Genomic DNA, 20,311 nt, shown 5'->3' on the forward strand with positions numbered 1-20,311 from the left:
GAGAGAGAGAGGGGGGCAGAGAGAGAGAGAGAGAGACAGAGAGGGGGGGGGGGGCAGAGAGAGAGAGAGAGAGAGAGGGGGGGCAGAGAGAGAGAGGGGGGGGCAGAGAGAGGGGCAGAGAGAGAGAGGGGGCAGAGAGAGAGGGGGGCAGAGAGAGAGGGAGTGGGGCAGAGAGAGAGAGAGAGAGAGAGAGTGAGGGGGGCAGAGAGAGAGCGCGAGAGAGAGAGAGAGAGAGAGAGAGGGGGCAGAGAGAGGGGGCAGAGAGAGAGAGAGGGGGGCAGAGAGAGAGAGAGGGGGGCAGAGAGAGAGAGGGTGAGAGAGAGAGAGGGTGTAGGATGATGATGTTGCCCCTTGACATTGGAAAAGGTCAGTTTTGTTTATTAGTTTCTTCTCAAAATGGTGATTAGGAGAGGGTAAGCACTGATCCTATATCTGTGTCAAAGGGCATATTATCTGCCTGGAGTGGGAACCTGTGGCGTAGTTCATTCTGAACACCATCTTATTATAAAATAGTAGTAGTCATTGTTGAAGGCCAGACCATATAAGAAGACTGCTCCCAAGATCATTCCCAGGACAATTTGTAAAAAAAAAAAAAGGTATTTGAGTTGTGCTGGCGAGTCCCATTGCATACATACATCCACCCAATCGCACAAAACCACACCCATAAACACACACCCAATCCCCTCATCAAAAAACCTCAAAACACCACCACCAAAACACCCACACACGACATGAACAAACCTTCACAAAGCCTTCAAACTCTCACAAAACCAATACAACCCAATCCCTAGCTCCCAAACATGACCAACTCTTTCACATCAAAACCTTTCTTTCCCAGCATTAAATATAGATATTGGTGAAACATGTCCTGTTTGTGTGTGAGGACAACTCACTCACAGCCTGTCAGTTGAGAAACATTGCATTCCACAAATCATTTTCAGATAGACAAAGATTCATTGAAGTGGACAAGTTCACAGAGAATGACAAAATCTGAAGTTAGCCTACATTTAAAATCTAAAGTTAGTCTAGATTTAAAATCTAAAGTTAGCCTAGATTTAAAATCTAAAGTTAGCCTAGATTTAAAATCTAAAGTTAGCCTACATTTAAAATCTAAAGTTAGCCTAGATTTAAAATCTAAAGTTAGCCTAGATTTAAAATCTAAAGTTAGCCTAGATTTAAAATCTAAAGTTAGCCTAGATTTAAAATCTAAAGTTAGCCTAGATTTAAAATCTAAAGTTAGCCTACATTTAAAATCTAAAGTTAGCCTACATTTAAAATCTAAAGTTAGCCTACATTTAAAATCTAAAGTTAGCCTACATTTAAAATCTAAAGTTAGCCTACATTTAAAATCTAAAGTTAGCCTACATTTAAAATCTAAAGTTAGCCTAGATTTTGTTTGTTGTGCTTGTTGTACAAAGTGTCCCATCTGGGGCCATATTCATTAAGCTGACCTTGAATCCGTTTTTTAATTAATAAATAACAGTGGGACCTGATCCCAGATAAGCACTCCTATTTTGAGGCGCTTTGTAAATACAGGCCCTGGCTGATGAGAACACTACCTCTACTCTGCAATACAATCCTCATTAGGGCAATGGAGACATAATGATTCTAATATGGACAGACAACCGATGCTAGCCTACCTCCTTATCTATGATATCGTGCAGGTCCGGAATGCTCAGGTCCGCTTTCACAAATGGAATTTTGTCCACTTCTTCAGGGAAGGGTCTGTGTTTGACGTTGAACCGGATCCCCACGTCATTTTTGGGAGTGGGCCGGCTCTCTGGGACAAACACCTGCTACAGAGAGAACAGAGAAAGAGATGAAAAAGAGAGAGAGTGAGATGGAGAAAAGGAGATGGAGAGAGAGAAAGACAGAGGGTGACAGATGGAGAGAGAGGGAGGAGGGAGGGAGAGAAAGACAGAGGGTGACAGATGGAGAGAGAGGGAGGAGGGAGGGAGAGAAAGACAGAGGGTGACAGATGGAGAGAGAGGGAGGAGGGAGGGAGAGAAAGAGAGAGAGGGACTTCTTATGAGACACAGACCCCTGAGAAAGAAGCTGGGAAGACTCCACAAAAAACATGAGCTGACACGATCATTTAGCAATGCTAAAGGTCTACGATGATGGGAAGACTCAACATGAAACCCGAACTGACATATGATAATTTAGCATTGTTAAAGGTCTACGATGATGGGAAGACTCAACATGAAACCCGAACTGACATATGATAATTTAGCATTGTTAAAGGTCTACGATGATGGGAAGACTCAACATGAAACCCGAACTGACATATGATAATTTAGCATTGTTAAAGGTCTACGATGATGGGAAGACTCAACATGAAACCCGAACTGACATATGATAATTTAGCATTGTTAAAGGTCTACGATGATGGGAAGACTCAACATGAAACCCGAACTGACATATGATAATTTAGCATTGTTAAAGGTCTACGATGATGGGAAGACTCAACATGAAACCCGAACTGACATATGATAATTTAGCATTGTTAAAGGTCTACGATGATGGGAAGACTCAACATGAAACCCGAACTGACATATGATAATTTAGCATTGTTAAAGGTCTACGATGATGGGAAGACTCAACATGAAACCCGAACTGACATATGATAATTTAGCATTGTTAAAGGTCTACGATGATGTGAAGACTCAACATGAAACCCGAACTGATATGATAATTTAGCATTGTTAAAGGTCTACGATGATGTGAAGACTCAACATGAAACCCGAACTGACATATGATAATTTAGCATTGTTAAAGGTCTACGATGATGTGAAGACTCAACATGAAACCCGAACTGACATATGATAATTTAGCATTGTTAAAGGTCTACGATGATGGGAAGACTCAACATGAAACCCGAACTGACATATGATAATTTAGCATTGTTAAAGGTCTACGATGATGGGAAGACTCAACATGAAACCCGAACTGACATATGATAATTTAGCATTGTTAAAGGTCTACGATGATGTGAAGACTCAACATGAAACCCGAACTGACATATGATAATTTAGCATTGTTAAAGGTCTACGATGATGTGAAGACTCAACATGAAACCCGAACTGACATATGATAATTTAGCATTGTTAAAGGTCTACGATGATGGGAAGACTCAACATGAAACCCGAACTGACATATGATAATTTAGCATTGTTTAAGGTCTATGATGATGGGAAGACTCAACATGAAACCCGAACTGACATATGATAATTTAGCATTGTTAAAGGTCTACGATGATGGGAAGACTCAACATGAAACCCGAACTGACATATGATAATTTAGCATTGTTAAAGGTCTACGATGAATATCAATGCCCTGACGCAGACATGTTTTCACCAAACAAGTCTGGGACCAACATCATGAATCATTGTTAATTTTGAATGAGAATATTGCATTACTTGACATTACTAGTGTCTCATTAAAGCCATGTGAAAAAACCTGGTTTTTAACAATGGAGTTGCTAGTTAAGTTAGATGTCACAATGTAAACCTGGACACTAATAGAAAGATATCACCGTAATGAATCTAAAGGGCTACCTTGTGGCTGGCGCGGGCCTCCCTGGGCTGATGGAAGAGCTGCATGGTCCAGGCGTGTCTCCCAGACATCCCCCTGATCAACATGGTCACGGACGGACAGGAATCTGCTGAGACACACACACACAGGGAAACCAGGTCAAAAGGGTATTTCTCATTAGGCACTAAACGGAAGAAGACAGACTGAAACACGGGAGAGCGGACTTTGTTTAATGTTGCTAAAAGTTTAGAAAAAAGTTCCGTTGCTCTAATGAAAACGACCCAGGACTATTCTTATCAGCTATCAATCTGGTATCAGTGAACATGTTGAGGACTGATAACGTGAGAGAATAACTGATACCATGTGGAGGATAACTGATAACATGTGGAGGATAACCGAAACATGTTGAGGACTGATAACGTGAGAGAATAACTGATACCATGTGAAGGATAACTGATAACGTATGGAGGATAACCGATAACATGTGGAGGATAACCGATAACATGTGGAGGATAACTGATGGAGGATAACCGATAACGTGGAGGATAACTGATAACGTGGAGGATAACTGATAACGTGGAGGATAACTGATAACGTGGAGGATAACTGATAACGTGGAGGATAACTGATAACGTGGAGGATAACTGATAACGTGGAGGATAACTGATAACATGGAGGATAACTGATAACGTGGAGGATAACTGATAACGTGGAGGATAACTGATAACATGGAGGATAACTGATAACGTGGAGGATAACTGATAACGTGGAGGATAACTGATAACGTGGAGGATAACTGATAACATGGAGGATAACTGATAACGTGGAGGATAACTGATAACGTGGAGGATAACTGATAACATGGAGGATAACTGATAACGTGGAGGATAACTGACTTTGTTCATTGCCCAGCGGCTGCTCCAGCATGGCCAGGATGACAGAGTTGTCCAGGACAAAGTATCGGAACTTCTTGTGGTTGGTGGAGGTCAGCCTGGAGTACTTGATCAGGGTGTCTTCGTTCAGCAGGCTGCAGGGGGAGGCGGGGCCGCTAGGCGACGGGAACGCCCCCAGGACTTGCATTATACTGACAGGGAGAGCAAAGAGAGGGTTTCCACTAGTTACCACTGCCACAAAGTATAAATGGGCCTTACCTTTAAAATGTATGAAAACAAAAAGGTGCTTTTTGGTCTTAATTCAAGGGTTAGGCATAAGGTTAGCAGTGTGGTTAAAGTTAGGTTTAAAATCATATTAAGAAGAGAAACTGTAGAAATAGGCGGGGTTTATTACTCTTTGGCTGTGGTAACTAGTGACGACCCAAAGAGTGGGCATGAGGAGTGACTCCAGAGCTGCTGAGGGGAGGACGGCTCATAATAATGGCCGGAACGGAGCAAATGGAAAGACATCATACACATGGAAACCATGCGTTTGATTTATTCCGCTCCAGTCATTACCATGAGCCCATTATCCCCAATGAAGGAGCCACCAACCTCCTGTGCTCCAGAGGTACAGTGTATTGGAAAGATAGAAAGGATATATGAGGCAGGAATCCCCACTATAATACATTTCAAACACTGGATAGGATGTACACTATCTGTCCAAAGTTTTAGAACACCTAGTCATTCAAGGGTTTTTCTTTATTTTTAATATTTTCTACATTGTAGAATAATAGTGAAGACATCAAAACTATGAAATAACACATATGGAATCATGTAGTAACCAAAAAAGTGTTAAACAAATCAAAATATATTTTATATTTGAGATTCTTCAAAGTAGCCACCCTTTGCTTTTATGACAGCGTTGCATACAGTATATCCACAATACTGTACCATATTGGGCTCCCGAGTGGCGCAGCGGTCTAAGGCACTGCATCTCAGTGCTTGAGGCGTCACTACAGACCCCAGGCTGTATCACAACCGGCCGTGATTGGGAGTCCCATAGGGCGGCGCACAATTGGCCCAGCGTCGTCCGGGTTTGGCCAGTGTAGGCCGTCATTGTAAATAAGAATTAGTTCTTAACTGACTTGCCTAGTTAAATAAAGGTAAAATAAAAATAAAAAAATAAAACAAATTGGAGTAATGGGGAATATACCAGGGCAGTCAATGAATGTATTCAACTCAAATCCTATTTAAAAACAATTGTCAATATCTTCAAACCATGAACTGAATTTTAATTCATTCCCTGAACCGAGAGACTGAAAAACAGCTTCTATCTCAAGTCATCAGACTGTTAAACAGCCATCACTAGCACAGAGAGGCTGCTGCCTCCATGCAGGCTTGAAAATCACTGGCCACTTTAATAAAGGGAACACTAGTCACTTTAATAATGCCACTTTAATAATGTTTACATATCTTGCATTACTCGTCTCATATGTCTATACTGTATTCTATACTATCGTAATAATGTTAACATATCTTGCATTACCCATCTCATTTGTATATACTGTATTCTATACTATCTATTGCATCTTAGCCTATGCCGCTCTGATAATGACATTGCTCATCCATATATACAGTGAGGGAAAAAAGTATTTGATCACCTGCTGATTTTGTACGTTTGCCCACTGACAAAGACATGATCAGTCTATAATTTTAATGGCAGGTTTATTTGAACAGTGAGAGACAGAATAACAACAAAAAAATCCAGAAAAATGCATGTCAAAAATGTTATAAATTGATTTGCATTTTAATGAGGGAAATAAGTATTTGACCCCTCTGCAAAACATGACTTAGTACTTGGTGGCAAAACCCTTGTTGGCAATCACAGATGTCAGACGTTTCTTGTAGTTGGCCACCAGGTTTGCACACATCTCAGGAGGGATTCTGTCCCACTCCTCTTTGCAGATCTTCTCCAAGTCATTAATGTTTCGAGGCTGACGTTTGGCAACTCGAACCTTCAGCTCCCTCCACAGATTTTCTATGGGATTAAGGTCTGGAGACTGGCTAGGCCACTCCAGGACCTTAATGTGCTTCTTCTTGAGCCACTCCTTTGTTGCCTTGGCCGTGTGTTTTGGGTCATTGTCATGCTGGAATACCCATCCACGACCCATTTTCAATGCCCTGGCTGAGGGAAGGAGGTTCTCACCCAAGATTTGACGGTACATGGCCCCGTCCATCGTCCCTTTGATGCGGTGAAATTGTCCTGTCCCCTTAGCAGAAAAACACCCCCAAAGCATAATGTTTCTACCTCCATGTTTGACGGTGGGGATGGTGTTCTTGGGGTCATAGGCAGCATTCCTCCTCCTCCAAACACGGCGAGTTGAGTTGATGCCAAAGAGCTCGATTTTGGTCTCATCTGACCACATCACTTTCACCCAGTTCTCCTCTGAATCATTCAGATGTTCATTGGCAAACTTCAGACGGGCCTGTATATGTGCTTTCTTGAGCAGGGGGACCTTGCGGGCGCTGCAGGATTTCAGTACTTCACGGCGTAGTGTGTTACCAATTATTTTCTTGGTGACTATGGTCCCAGCTGCCTTGAGATCATTGACACGATCCTCCCGTGTAGTTCTGGGCTGATTCCTCACCGTTCTCATGATCATTGCAACTCCACGAGGTGAGATCTTGCATGGAGCCCCAGGCCGAGGGAGATTGACAGGTGTTTTGTATTTCTTCCATTTGCGAATAATCGCACCAACTGTTGTCACCTTCTCACCAAGCTGCTTGGCGATGGTCTTGTAGCCCATTCTAGCCTTGTGTAGGTCTACAATCTTGTCCCTGACATCCTTGGAGAGCTCTTTGGTCTTGGCCATGGTGGAGAGTTTGGAATCTGATTGATTGATTGCTTCTGTGGACAGGTGTCTTTTATACAGGTAACAAATTGAGATTAGGAGCACTCCCTTTAAGAGTGTGCTCCTAATCTCAGCTCATTACCTTTATAGAAGACACCTGGGAGCCAGAAATCTTTGTGATTGAGAGGGGGTCAAATACTTATTTCCCTCATTAAAATGCAAATCAATTTATAACATTTTTTACATGCGTTTTTCTGGATTTTGTTGTTGTTATTCTGTCTCTCACTGTTCAAATAAACCTACCATTAAAATTATAGACTGATCATTTCTTTGTCAGTGGGCAAACGTACAAAATCAGCAGGGGATCAAATACTTTTTTCCCCTCACTGTATATATATATTCTTATTCCATTCCTTTACCTAGATTTGTGTGTATTAGATATTTGTTGTGGAACTGTTAGACATTACTTGCTAGATATTACTGCACTGTCAGAACTAGAAGCACAAGCATTTCGCTACACTCGCAATAACATCTGCTAACCATGTGTATGTGACAAATACATTTTATTTTAATTTATTTGAAATGGAATTGGCCCAAACTCTCCACTGTGGATTGAATTGTGTGGAAGCATTTTACCACCGTGTTGACCTCCACCTTTGCATTTGACTCCCTGATCACAGTCAATTTCAAGGACAAGTAAATATTTATGGACCTCAGAGATGCAAAGCTGACTGCATTATGAATAGCAGAATATGAAACGAAAGAACATCTTCCAAATAATTGATTCTCAGGAGAAAGGGCCTCGATCCTTCCCTTGCTGCTTTGTACCTTTTCATTAAGGTGCATCTTTCATATTTTATAGAGTGCATCAATTGTTAGTCTATTCCTAGAAAACATTGGACCGCTGTAGTTTACAACAATTAAAGTTTCTGAGGTGGAAGTTGGGAGAGTTCTATTTGGGTGTTTCAGTGAAACGTAAGTGAGGGAGGCCCCGCTCTCTCCTTTCCCAGATGTTTAGTTCATTTCATTCCGATCTCCTTTGCATTATTGTAGCCATTTTCTGTAGCCTGTCAACTATGCCTCTGTCTATCCCTGTTCTCTCCTCTCCGCACAGGCTATACAAACGCCTCACACCGCGTGGCTGCTGCCTCTCTAACCTGGTGGTCCCTGCACACACCACCCACGTGGAGTTCCAGGTCTCAGGCAGCCTCTGGAACTGCCGTTCTGCTGCCAACAAGGCAGAGTTCATCTCAGCCTATGCTACCCTCCAGTCCCTCGACTTCTTGGCGTTGACGGAAACATTGATTATCACTGAAAACACCGCTACTCCTACTGCTCTCTCCTCGTCTGACCATGTGTTCTCGCATACCCCGAGAGCTTCTGGTCAGCGGGGTGGTGGCACAGGAATCCTCATCTCTCCCAAGTGGACATTCTCTCTTTTTACCTTGACCCATCTGTCTATCTCCTCATTTGAATTCCATGCTGTCACAGTCACTAGCCCATTCAAGCTTAACATCCTTGTCATTTATCGCCCTCCAGGTTCCCTTGGAGAGTTCATCAATGAGCTTGAGACCTTGATAAGTTCCTTTCCTGAGGATGGCTCACCCCTCACAGTTCTGGGTGACTTCAACCTCCCTACGTCTACCTTTGACTCATTTCTCTCTGCCTCCTTCTTTCCACTCCTCTCCTCTTTTGACCTCACCCTCTCACCGTCCCCCCCTACTCACAAGGCAGGCAATACGCTTGACCTCATCTTTACTAGATGCTGTTCTTCTACTAATCTCACTGCAACTCCCCTCCATGTCTCCGACCACTACTTTGTATCCTTTTCTCTCTCGCTCTCCTCCAACACTACTCAATCTGCCCCTACTCAGATGGTAATGCGCCGTCGCAACATTCGCACTCTCTCTCCCGCTACTCTCTCCTCTTCCATCCTATAATTTCTTCCCTCTGCTCAATCCTTCTCCCTCCAATCTCCTGATTCTGCCTCCTCAACCCTCCTCTCCTCCCTTTCTGCATCCTTTGACTCTCTATGTCCCCTATCCTCCCGGCCGGCTCGGTCCTCCCCTCCTGCTCCGTGGCTTGATGAGCTCACAGAACAGGGCTCCGGGCAGCCGAGCGGAAATGGAGGAAAACTAGACTCCCTGCGGAACTGGTATCTTTTCACTCCCTCCTCTCTACATTTTCTTCATCTGTTTCTGCTGCTAAAGCTACTTTCTACCACTCTAAATTCCAAGCATCTGCCTCTAACCATAGGAAGCTCTTTGCCACCTTCTCCTCCCTGCTGAATCCTCCTCCCCCTCCTCCCTCTCTGTGGATGACTTCGTCAACCATTTTGAAAAGAAGGTTGACGACACCCGATCCTCGTTTGTTAAGTCAAATGACACTGCTGGTCCTGCTCACACTGCCCTACCCTATGCTTTGACTTCTTTCTCCCCTCTCTCTCCAGATAAAATCTTGCGACTTGTGACGGCCGGCCGCCCAACAACCTGCCCGCTTGACCCTATCCCCACCTCTCTTCTCCAGACCATCTCCGGTGACCTTCTCCCTTACCTCACCTCGCTCATCAACTCATCCTTGACCGCTGGCTATGTCCCTTCAGTCTTCAAGAGAGCGAGAGTTGCACCCCTTCTCAAAAAAACAACACTCGATCCCTCCCTCTACAGACCAGTATCCCTTCTTTATTTTCTCTCCAAAACTCTTGAGCGTGCCGTCTTTAGCCAACTCTCTTGCTATCTCTCTCAGAATGACCTTCTTGATCCAAACCAGTCAGGTTTCAAGACTGGTCATTCAACTGAGACTGCTCTTCTCTGTGTCACGGAGGCTCTCCGCAATGCTAAAGCTAACTCTCTCTCCTCTGCTCTTGTCCTTCTAGACCTGTCTGCTGCCTTTGATACTGTGAACCATCAGATCCTCCTCTCCACCCTCTCCGAGCTGGGGATCTCCGGTGCGGTTCACTCTTGGATTGCGTCCTACCTGACCGGTCGCTCCTACCAAGTGGCGTGGCGAGAATCTGTCTCCGCACCATGTGCTCTCACCACTGGTGTCCCCCAGGGCTCAGTTCTAGGCCCTCTCCTATTCTCGCTATACACCAAGTCACTTGGCTCTGTCATATCCTCACATGGCCTCTCCTATCATTGCTACGCAGACGACACATAACTAATCTTCTCCTTTCCCCCTTCTGATAACCAGGTGGCAAATCGCATCTCTGCATGTCTGGCAGACATATCAGTGTGGATGACGGATCACCACCTCAAGCTGAACCTCGGCAAGACGGAGCTGCTCTTCCTCTCGGGGAAGGACTGCCCGTTCCATGATCTCGCCATCACTGTTGACAACTCCGTTGTGTCCTCCTCCCAGAGTGCGAAGAGCTTTGGCGTGACCCTGGACAACACCCTGTCGTTCTCCACTAACATCAAGGCGGTGACCCGATCCTGTAGGTTCATGCTCTACAACATTCGGAGAGTACGACCCTGCCTTACACAGGAAGCGGCACAGGTCCTAATCCAGGCACTTGTCATCTCCCGTCTGGATTACTGCAACTCGCTGTTGGCTGGGCTCCCTGTCTGTGCCATTAAACCCCTACAACTCATCCAGAATGCCGCAGCCCGTCTGGTGTTCAACCTTCCCAAGTTCTCTCACATCACCCCACTCCTCCGCACACTCCACTGGCTTCCAGTTGAAGCTCGCATCTGCTACAAGACCATGGTGCTTGCCTACGGAGCTGTGAGGGGAACGGCACCTCAGTACCGTCAGGCTCTGATCAGTCCCTACACCCAAACGAGGGCATTGCGTTCATCCACCTCTGGCCTGCTGGTCCCCCTACCTCTGCGGAAGCGCAGTTCCCGCTCAGCCCAGTCAAAACTGTTCGCTGCTCTGGCACCCCAATGGTGGAACAAGCTCCCTCACGACGCCAGGACAGCGGAGTCACTCACCACCTTCCGGAGACACTTGAAACCCCACCTCTTTAAGGAATACCTGGGATAGGATAAAGTAATCCTTCTACCCCCCCTTACCCCACCCACCAAAATAAAAAATATATATATTGTAAAGTGGTTATCCCACTGGCTATAAGGTGAATGCACCAATTTGTAAGTCGCTCTGGATAAGAGCGTCTGCTAAATGACGTAAATGTAATTTTAAAAAAAAAGCATTAACAAGATATTCAGGCTCTAATAGGTGTGGATACAGCATTAACAAGATATACAGGCTCCAATAGGTGTGGATACAGCATTAACAAGATATACAGGCTCCAATAGGCGTGGATACTGCATACAGCCCAACAAGATATATAAATAGACCCGGATTCTACATACAGCCCAACAAGATATAAATAGGCGTGGATACTGCATACAACCCAACAAGATATAAATAGGCGTGGATACTGCATATAACCCAACAAGATATAAATAGGCGTGGATACTGCATACTGCCCAACAAGATATAAATAGGCGTGGATACTGCATACAGCCCAACAAGATATAAATAGGCGTGGATACTGCATACTGCCCAACAAGATATAAATAGGCGTGGATACTGCATACTGCCCAACAAGATATAAATAGGTGTGGATACTGCATACAGCCCAACAAGATATAAATAGGCGTGGATACTGCATATAACCCAACGGCTTTGATGAAGTAAGACATTTGCGAACAAAGTTATTGTAAACACACTGTATAGCTTCAAAACATGGTTAAAACTATACATTTGACCTCAGCTGTCCACAAAAACAAGAGGTGTAGTTTAGTTAAAGGGGCAATATGTATTTCAAACAACAAAGCAGTGACCCCGAAACATTTGGTTAACAGCTAAGGGATGGGGCTGGAAAATTTAACCACTCTCAAATTCATAAACAGACCTATGGATTCAAGGACTGACCATCCATAAAAGCAAAAACATGGGCGGCAGGTAGCTTAGTGGTTAAAAGCGTTGTGCCAGTAACCGAAAGGTCGCTGGTTCTAATCCCCGAGCCGACTAGGTGAAAAATCTGTCGACGTGCCCTTGAGCAAGGCACTTAACCCTAATTGCTCATGTAAGTCACTCTGGATAAGAGCGTCTGCTAAATGACACAAACACAATATTTTTTATATATATATTGTTTTAAACATGTTTTGAGGCTATACAGTGTTTGTTTACATTTACGTTACAAACAATGCAGTACAAGTTTATATTTTGGGTTCTGATGTGGTATGACAGTTGAACTAAGCTCATGAGGCAACTTCAAGAAACAATGGTTATATGTTTCCGGATTTCAATTTCAATTTAAGGGCTTTACTGGCATGGGAAACGTATGTTAACATTGCCAAAGTAAGTGAAGTAGATAGTAAACAAAAGTGAAATAAACAATAAATATTAACAGTAAACATTACACTCAGAAGTTCCAAAAGAATAAAGACATTTCAAATGTCATTATGTATATATACAGTGGGGAGAACAAGTATTTGATACACTGCCGATTTTGCAGGTTTTCCTACTTACAAAGCATGTAGAGGTCTGTAATTTTTATCATAGGTACACTTCAACTGTGAGAGACGGAATCTAAAACAAAAATCCAGAAAATCACATTGTATGATTGTTAAGTAATTAATTTGCATTTTATTGCATGACATAAGTATTTGATACATCAGAAAAGCAGAACTTAATATTTGGTACAGAAACCTTTGTTTGCAATTACAGAGATCATACATTTCCTGTAGGTCTTGACCAGGTTTGCACACACTGCAGCAGGGATTTTGGCCCACTCCTCCATACAGACCTTCTCCATATCCTTCAGGTTTCGGGGCTGTCGCTGGGCAATAAGGACTTTCAGCTCCCTCCAAAGATTTTCTATTGGGTTCAGGTCTGGAGACTGGCTAGGCCACTCCAGGACCTTGAGATGCTTCTTACGGAGCCACTCCTTAGTTGCCCTGGCTGTGTGTTTCGGGTCGTTGTCATGCTGGAAGACCCAGCCACGACCCATCTTCAATGCTCTTACTGAGGGAAGGAGGTTGTTGGCCAAGATCTCGCGATACATGGCCCCATCCATCCTCCCCTCAATACGGTGCAGTCGTCCTGTCCCCTTTGCAGAAAAGCATCCCCAAAGAATGATGTTTCCACCTCCATGCTTCACGGTTGGGATGGTGTTCTTGGGGTTGTACTCATCCTTCTTCTTCCTCCAAACACGGCAGGTGGAGTTTAGACCAAAAAGCTCTATTTTTGTCTCATCAGACCACATGACCTTCTCCCATTCCTCCTCTGGATCATCCAGATGGTCATTGGCAAACTTCAGACGGGCCTGGACATGCGCTGGCTTAAGCAGGGGGAGCTTGCGTGCGCTGCAGGATTTTAATCCATGACGGCGTAGTGTGTTACTAATGGTTTTCTTTGAGACTGTGGTACCAGCTCTCTTCAGGTCATTGACCAGGTCCTGCCGTGTAGTTCTGGGCTGATCCCTCACCTTCCTCATGATCATTGATGCCCCACGAGGTGAGATCTTGCATGGAGCCCCAGACCGAGGGTGATTGACCGTCATCTTGAACTTCTTCCATTTTCTAATAATTGCGCCAACAGTTGTTGCCTTCTCACCAAGCTTCTTGCCTATTGTCCTGTAGCCCATCCCAGCCTTGTGCAGGTCTACAATTTTATCCCTGATGTCCTTACACAGCTCTCTTGTCTTGGCCATTGTGGAGGGCTTGGAGTCTGTTCGATTGAGTGTGTGGACAGGTGTCTTTTATACAGGTAACGAGTTCAAACAGGTGCAGTTAATACAGGTAATGAGTGGAGAACAGGAGGGCTTCTTAAAGAAAAACTATCAGGTCTGTGAGAGCCGGAATTCTTACTGGTTGGTAGGTGATCAAATACTTATGTCATGCAATAAAATGCAAATTAATTACTTAAAAATCATACAATGTTTTTTTTTTTATTCCGTCTCTCAAAGTTGAAGTGTACCTATGATAAAACATTACAGACCTCTACATGCTTTGTAAGTAGGAAAACCTGCAAAATCGGCAGTGTATCAAATATGTGTTTCTAATATGGTCATACATTTGGCAGGAGTTTAGGAAGTGCAATTCAGTTTCCACCTCATTTTGATTTCTCTATTGAGGCTTATATAAAATGTAAGTGGTTTGCTTATTGTCATACACTGTAGTTGGAAGAAACATGGGGAAGATATGCAGCTTTAAAAGTTGACAAACGTGTTATCCCACCTAAGGGTTATGTAGGAGAAAATGCCCTTTGAAAGATTTTGATGAGACTTTCACACTTCCTAGAGAGCTCTTCTTTGTTTACGACCATTCATCATCGTTCACACCTTCTTAAGCCTTAGCCCCACCCACATATGGGTCAGCATGGCATTGTCCTCCAGAAAGTACTCCATGTACTTAAATACAGCTAAATTCAGGGCAGCCATGTTTTTGAGAGCTATAGCAACACTTTTGCAGTTGTCCATAGCTATATATTTCCCCAAATCTGCAGTAGCAAAGAAGGTCTATATACTGACCAGGGAAGCTCCCATTCTGTTACAGACAGGAGCCTGTGACAGAGCAGTCAGGACTCATCTCTCGGCATGTCCAACCACTCCATTATCTCAATCATGCCAATCATGACTAGCCAGGAGGGATCTTTTCCTTCTTCTGTATAGCTCAGTGCTTTCTCCTTGGCTAAACTAGGCTCATAATTTAACATTTTTATTTATGAGTCCCATACAAGTTTGTAATTAAGGCACATGAAAGTTCACATGTTCAAGAAGGCATTTATGGAAAAAAAATCGAATAATACAAAAGATTTCTAACGGCCCTACTGTGAAGTAGGAACTGGCGTCAAATGCCTCAAAACTTGAAACTGGTCACATATATCATTAAGTCCAAAAACGGATGTACCAATCACAGATTGCCCATAAAAGAGAGCACTAAAGGCAATGCATCTTAATAATAATAATAATAATCTTTCCCTAAACAACATAACAATATATTCCCATTACTCCTCTCAGGTGGCACTCACCATGACAGGGTGGCCTCAGCAGCATCCTTCACCCTCATGGAGGCCGGGTTGTGCTCCTTGTCCCCTTTGTACCTCACTTCCTGGTCACCCGTCTTGGACTTGCTGCCCGATATGCCCAGCTCCACGATCTCCAGGACCTCTATCAAACAGTCCTGCAACAAAACGCTACGTCATTGCACAGCACAAAAGTCAGGTGGTGAGTTTAGAGTGCTCATATAAGGCAGAGAGAATAAAAAAATTAACAAAAAGTAAATCATGTAATGACGTCAAATGGAGGATTTGTGACCATTTTAATGATGAATGATTCAAAAGGAAGATTTGACCCACACTTTTCACAACTCAAAGCTTGATATTTGCTTCTATAGTGATAAGCTGTTTGAAGTCCAAAAGGTGGCTGTGCATAAACATGGCAGCCTCCATGCAGTACCACAAATGCCTTGTTTTCTAAGTTTGTCGTATTGCAGCTTGCTCTCCATTACTCTTTTGTATCTGCATTAGCACGTTATACATGATCCCAACTGTCGTTCCCAGATGCAAGCAATTTAAAAAATCTAAAAAGTAGATTGAGCTGATTTATTCCATCTTTATGCACCTTGGCCATTCTTAGATGGACAGAACAGTAAAAACACAGATTAAGCCTAGTCCTGGACCAAAACACACTCAAAAACAATATAGAAGGAAATATCAAATGAGACTAATTGTGGATCAAATGCCTTTGAATCATTTGTCATTAAAATTGCTTTCTAGTAGCCTACTGGGCTTAAACTGGGAGTCCATATAGTAGGTGTTGTTGTGGTCCCTCTACCTTTTCATTGAGCATGTCAGGGTGTTCTATCAGCCACACACACAGGCACTGGAAGGCTGCCACGATCATAGAGTGGAGGTCTCTGGAGTGGAGGGGGGCCGGCCGGCTGCACTGGTACACGATGTAACCGCACACCGAGCTGATCGCACGTTTACGGTCTGCAGACTCCACACTCGCCTTCACCTGAGGAGGAGGGAGATCCAGCAGAGTTCAGTGAACTACAACTGAAAGGTCTGTGTTGTAGAATTTCCTGGCTCTTATTCATCTCTATTGCAGTGGCAGTATGTGTTCATTATCATAGCCTTTTCATATTTGTCTGGCCACCTCATATGGTTTGTTGTTTCCACAACGATTACTAACATGGGAAAGGAAAGCCATGCTGGTTTTGTTGTCCACCGTCACCTTACAATGTAGGGTTTTAATTTGCTTTAATGGACAATGTAGGTGTTGTTGACAGCTCCAGATGCCCACTTGGTGTCCTAAAACGATCATTTTAAAACGTTGTGTGCCCTAATGAACAGGACCCTGCGGCTTTACCTTGGCAAGGCCGGCCAGCAGCTCCAGGGCGGCCAGGGAGATGCTCATGTCGGGCCTCCACTGGGAGTTGAGCCTCTGGGTGACCAGGTGGATGCTGCGGATCAGCAGGCCGGCTGCTGTATCTGTGTGGAGAGCTAGGGATATGACCCCCCAGAAGAAGATGCCATACCACGCCACGTCACACCACCACGAGCAGAGAAGGAGAGCTGGGGTTAGTAACTACTGGACCAGGCAGAGCACGTCCAATAAGCGGCAGCTACACTTAGGCCTTTACATACACACACAGCAATCAGAACGTCGACAGTACTATATGAGCAGTCCTTATGAGGTTGGATATTGTGGTTGTATTAGGTCAAATTCAATTTTCAATTAATTGAAAAATCCTCATTAGAAGAAAATATACATTTTTCAATTCATGAATTGAACCCAGCCCTGGTTTAAACCATGTTTGTTGCCAATAGAACGGTAGCCAAAACTAGGACAATTTTACCAAACATGCAATGTTTCTCAAAATAGAGCTGTGTTTGTTTGTAAGTGTCTTTCGGACACTTAGAGGTTAAAATTAAGATGAAGGAAAAGGAAATACTTCAAGTAAAAAATATATTTCTGTTTGAAATGAACTTGTCAGAGAAAACCAAGAAATTGCAGTACAGTTGCTGCACACAAGAGGGTGCCTGCATTTAGTTGACGTTCAGCACAGCCATGTATTTGCCCAGTATGTAGCTATTATGAAAGACATTTGCAGCCAGTCAGTGGGTATAACTTGGGGATGAATCTCAATTGTATTTCCTTCATTCTCTCCTTGCCTCCTCCTCCAAAACACATTGGAGAAGAAGATCTCAGATTTCTGCTCCAATGTACTTTGAGAAGGAGACAAGGAAGGAGGACATGAGGAATCAAGGAAATGCATAGAGATTCACTCCACGTCTTGGCTCATATTCCAGCTCTAATAAAACAACATGCATATGCTGTATACACTAATGCATGCAGTTAAGATGTTTATGCACAAGTTGCACACGCTGTATAGCGAGAAAAGCTAGCAAGAGACAACAGACACACGACTGTCTGCATTGTGATAATATAAGTATAGTATAGTATCATTGAAATTACACAGCATTCCTGCAAATATGAAAATAAGAATGCCTTTTTGGTTCATTAGGGAATCACCTTCACCCAACGTCATACATGTCTACTATAAAACTAAAGCATGACTGACAGGAATAAAAAAAAAAAGGGAAAAAACTGTCAACTTTCAAAACTATTATAGAAACAATACTGAAGTATTCAGACCCCTTGACTATTTCCACATTTTATTACGTTACAGCCTTATTCTAAAATTGATTAAATAGTTTTTTCCCCCCTCATCAATCTATACACAATACCCCATAATGACAAAGTAAAAACAGGTTTGTAGAATTGCTTGTAAATGTATAAAAAATAAAAAAATCGGAAGTATCACATTTACGTAAGTATTCAGACCCTTCTCCCATTCTTCTCTGCAGATCCTCTCAAGCTCTGTCAGGTTGGATGTGGAGCGTCGCTGAACAGCTATTTTCAGGTCTCTCCAGAGATTAGATCAGGTTCAAGTCTGGGCTCTGGCTGGGCCACTCAAGGACATTCAGAGACTTGTCCTGAAGCCACTCCTGCGTTGTCTTGGCTGTGTGCATAGGGTTGGTGTACTGTTAGAAGGTGAACCATCGCCCCAGTCTGAGGTCCTGAGCACTCTGGAGCAGGTTTTCATCAAGGATCTCTGTACTTTGCTCTGTTCATCTTTCCCTTGACCCTGACTAGTCTCCCAGTCCCTGCCACTGAAAAACATCCCCACAGCATGATGCTGCCACCACCATGCTTCAACGTAGGGATGGTGCCAGGTTTCCTCTAGATGTGATGCTTGACATTCAGACCAAAGAGTTCAATCTTGGTTTCATCAGACCAGAGAATCTTGTTTCTCATGGTCTGAGGCCTTTAAATGCCTTTTGGCAAACTCCAAGTGGGCTGTCATGTGCCTTTTACTGAGGAGTGGCTTCCGTCTGATCACTCTACCATAAAGGCCTGATTGGTGGAGTGCTGCAGAGATGGTTGTCCTTCTGGAAGGTTCTCCCATCTCCACAGAGGAACTCTGGAGCTCTGTCAGAGTCACCATCGGGTTCTTAGTCACCTCCCTGACCAAGGCCCTTCTCCCCCGATTGCTCAGTTTGGCCAGGCGGCCAGTTCTAGGAAGAGTCTTGGTGGTTCCAAACTTCTTCCATTTAAGAATGATGGTGGCCACTGTGTTCTTGGGGACCTTCAATGCTGCAGAAATGTTTTGGTACCCTTCCCCAGATCTGTGTTCGAAACAATCCTGTATCTGAGCTCTACGAACAATTTCTTTGACCTCATGGCTTGGTTTTTGCTCTGACATGCACTGTCAACTGTGGGACCTTATATAGACAGGTGTGTGCCTTTCCAAATCATGTCCAATCAATTGAATTTACCATAGGTGGACTCCAATCAAGTTGTAGAAACATCTCAAGGATGATCAATGGAAACAGGATGCACCAAAGCTCAATTTCGAGTCTCATAGCAAAGGGTCTGCATACTTATGTAAATAAGGTATTTCGGGTTTTTTTTTTATATACATGTGCAAAAAAAATTCTAAAATCTGGTTTTCGCTTCATCATCATGTGGTATTGTGTGTAGATTGATGAGGGAAAAACATGTATTTAATCCATTTTAGAATAAGGCTGTAACGTAACAAAATGTGGAAAAGGGGAAGGGGTCTGAATACTTTCTGAATGCACTGTATATACAGTGCTATGAAAAAGTATTTGCCCCCTTTCTAATTTTCTCTACTTTTGCATATTTGTGATACTGAATGTTATCAGATCTCCAACCAAAACCTAATATTAGATAAAGGGAACATAAGTGAACAAATAACACAACAATTACATATTTATTTCATAAACAAAGTTATGCAACACCCAATTCCCCTGTGTGAAAAAGTAATTGCCCCCTTACACTCAATAACTGGTTGTGCCACCTTTAGCTGCAATGACTCCAACCAAATGCTTCCTGTAGTTGTTGATCAGTCTCTCACGTCGCTGTGGAGGAATTTTGGCCCACTCTTCCAGAGTTTGGTTTTCGCCAGGCATTACTGGAACCATGTCGTCCAGAAAGTTATACTTTTGAATCATCTGTCCATAGAACGTTCTTCCAAGAGTCTTGATGATCATCCAGGTGCTTTTTTGCAAACTTGAATCAACTTTTTGGACGAGATGGGTCCCATTATGCCTGGCGAAAACCAAACACTGCATTCCACTGCATTCCACAGTAAGAACATCATACCAAAGGTCAAGCATGGTGGTGGTGGTGTGATGGTTTGGGGATGCTTTGCTGCCTCAGGACCTGGACGACTTGCCTTAATAGAAGGAACCATGAATTCTGCTCTGTATCAGAGAATTCTACAGGAGAATGTCAGACCATCCGTCTGTGAGCTGAAGCTGAAGCGCAGCTGGGTCATGCAGCAAGACAATGATCCAAAACACACAATAAAGTCTAAATGAAAATTGCTAAAAAGCAACAAATTGGAAGTTTTGGAATGGCCTAGTCAAAGTCCAGACCTGATCCCAATTGAGATGTTGTGGCAGGACTTGAAACGAGCAGTTCATGCTTGAAAACCCACACGTCACTGAGTTAAAGCAGTTCTGCATGGAAGAGTGGGCCAAAATTCCTCCACAGCGACGTGA

The 20,311-nt window shown here is 43.5% G+C and overlaps 1 protein-coding gene across 1 annotated transcript in view; it reads right to left on the reverse strand.

The window, feature by feature from the left end:
- The window catches only part of LOC311134086 (ral GTPase-activating protein subunit beta-like), a 77,175-nt gene that overhangs the window by 14,360 nt on the left and 42,504 nt on the right, over positions 1-20,311 (reverse strand). The window contains exons 16-21 of the mRNA XM_084167676.1: positions 16,587-16,708; positions 16,050-16,232; positions 15,245-15,396; positions 4,431-4,618; positions 3,558-3,664; positions 1,641-1,793 (exon numbers count right to left, since the gene is read on the reverse strand). Coding sequence (XP_084023802.1) covers positions 1,641-1,793; positions 3,558-3,664; positions 4,431-4,618; positions 15,245-15,396; positions 16,050-16,232; positions 16,587-16,708 — 905 coding nt within the window. The remainder of the gene's footprint in view (positions 1-1,640; positions 1,794-3,557; positions 3,665-4,430; positions 4,619-15,244; positions 15,397-16,049; positions 16,233-16,586; positions 16,709-20,311) is intronic.

This window comes from Coregonus lavaretus (genome assembly GCF_964263955.1).
Source record: "Coregonus lavaretus genome assembly, chromosome: 8".
In the NCBI taxonomy this organism is placed as follows: domain Eukaryota; kingdom Metazoa; phylum Chordata; class Actinopteri; order Salmoniformes; family Salmonidae; genus Coregonus; species Coregonus lavaretus.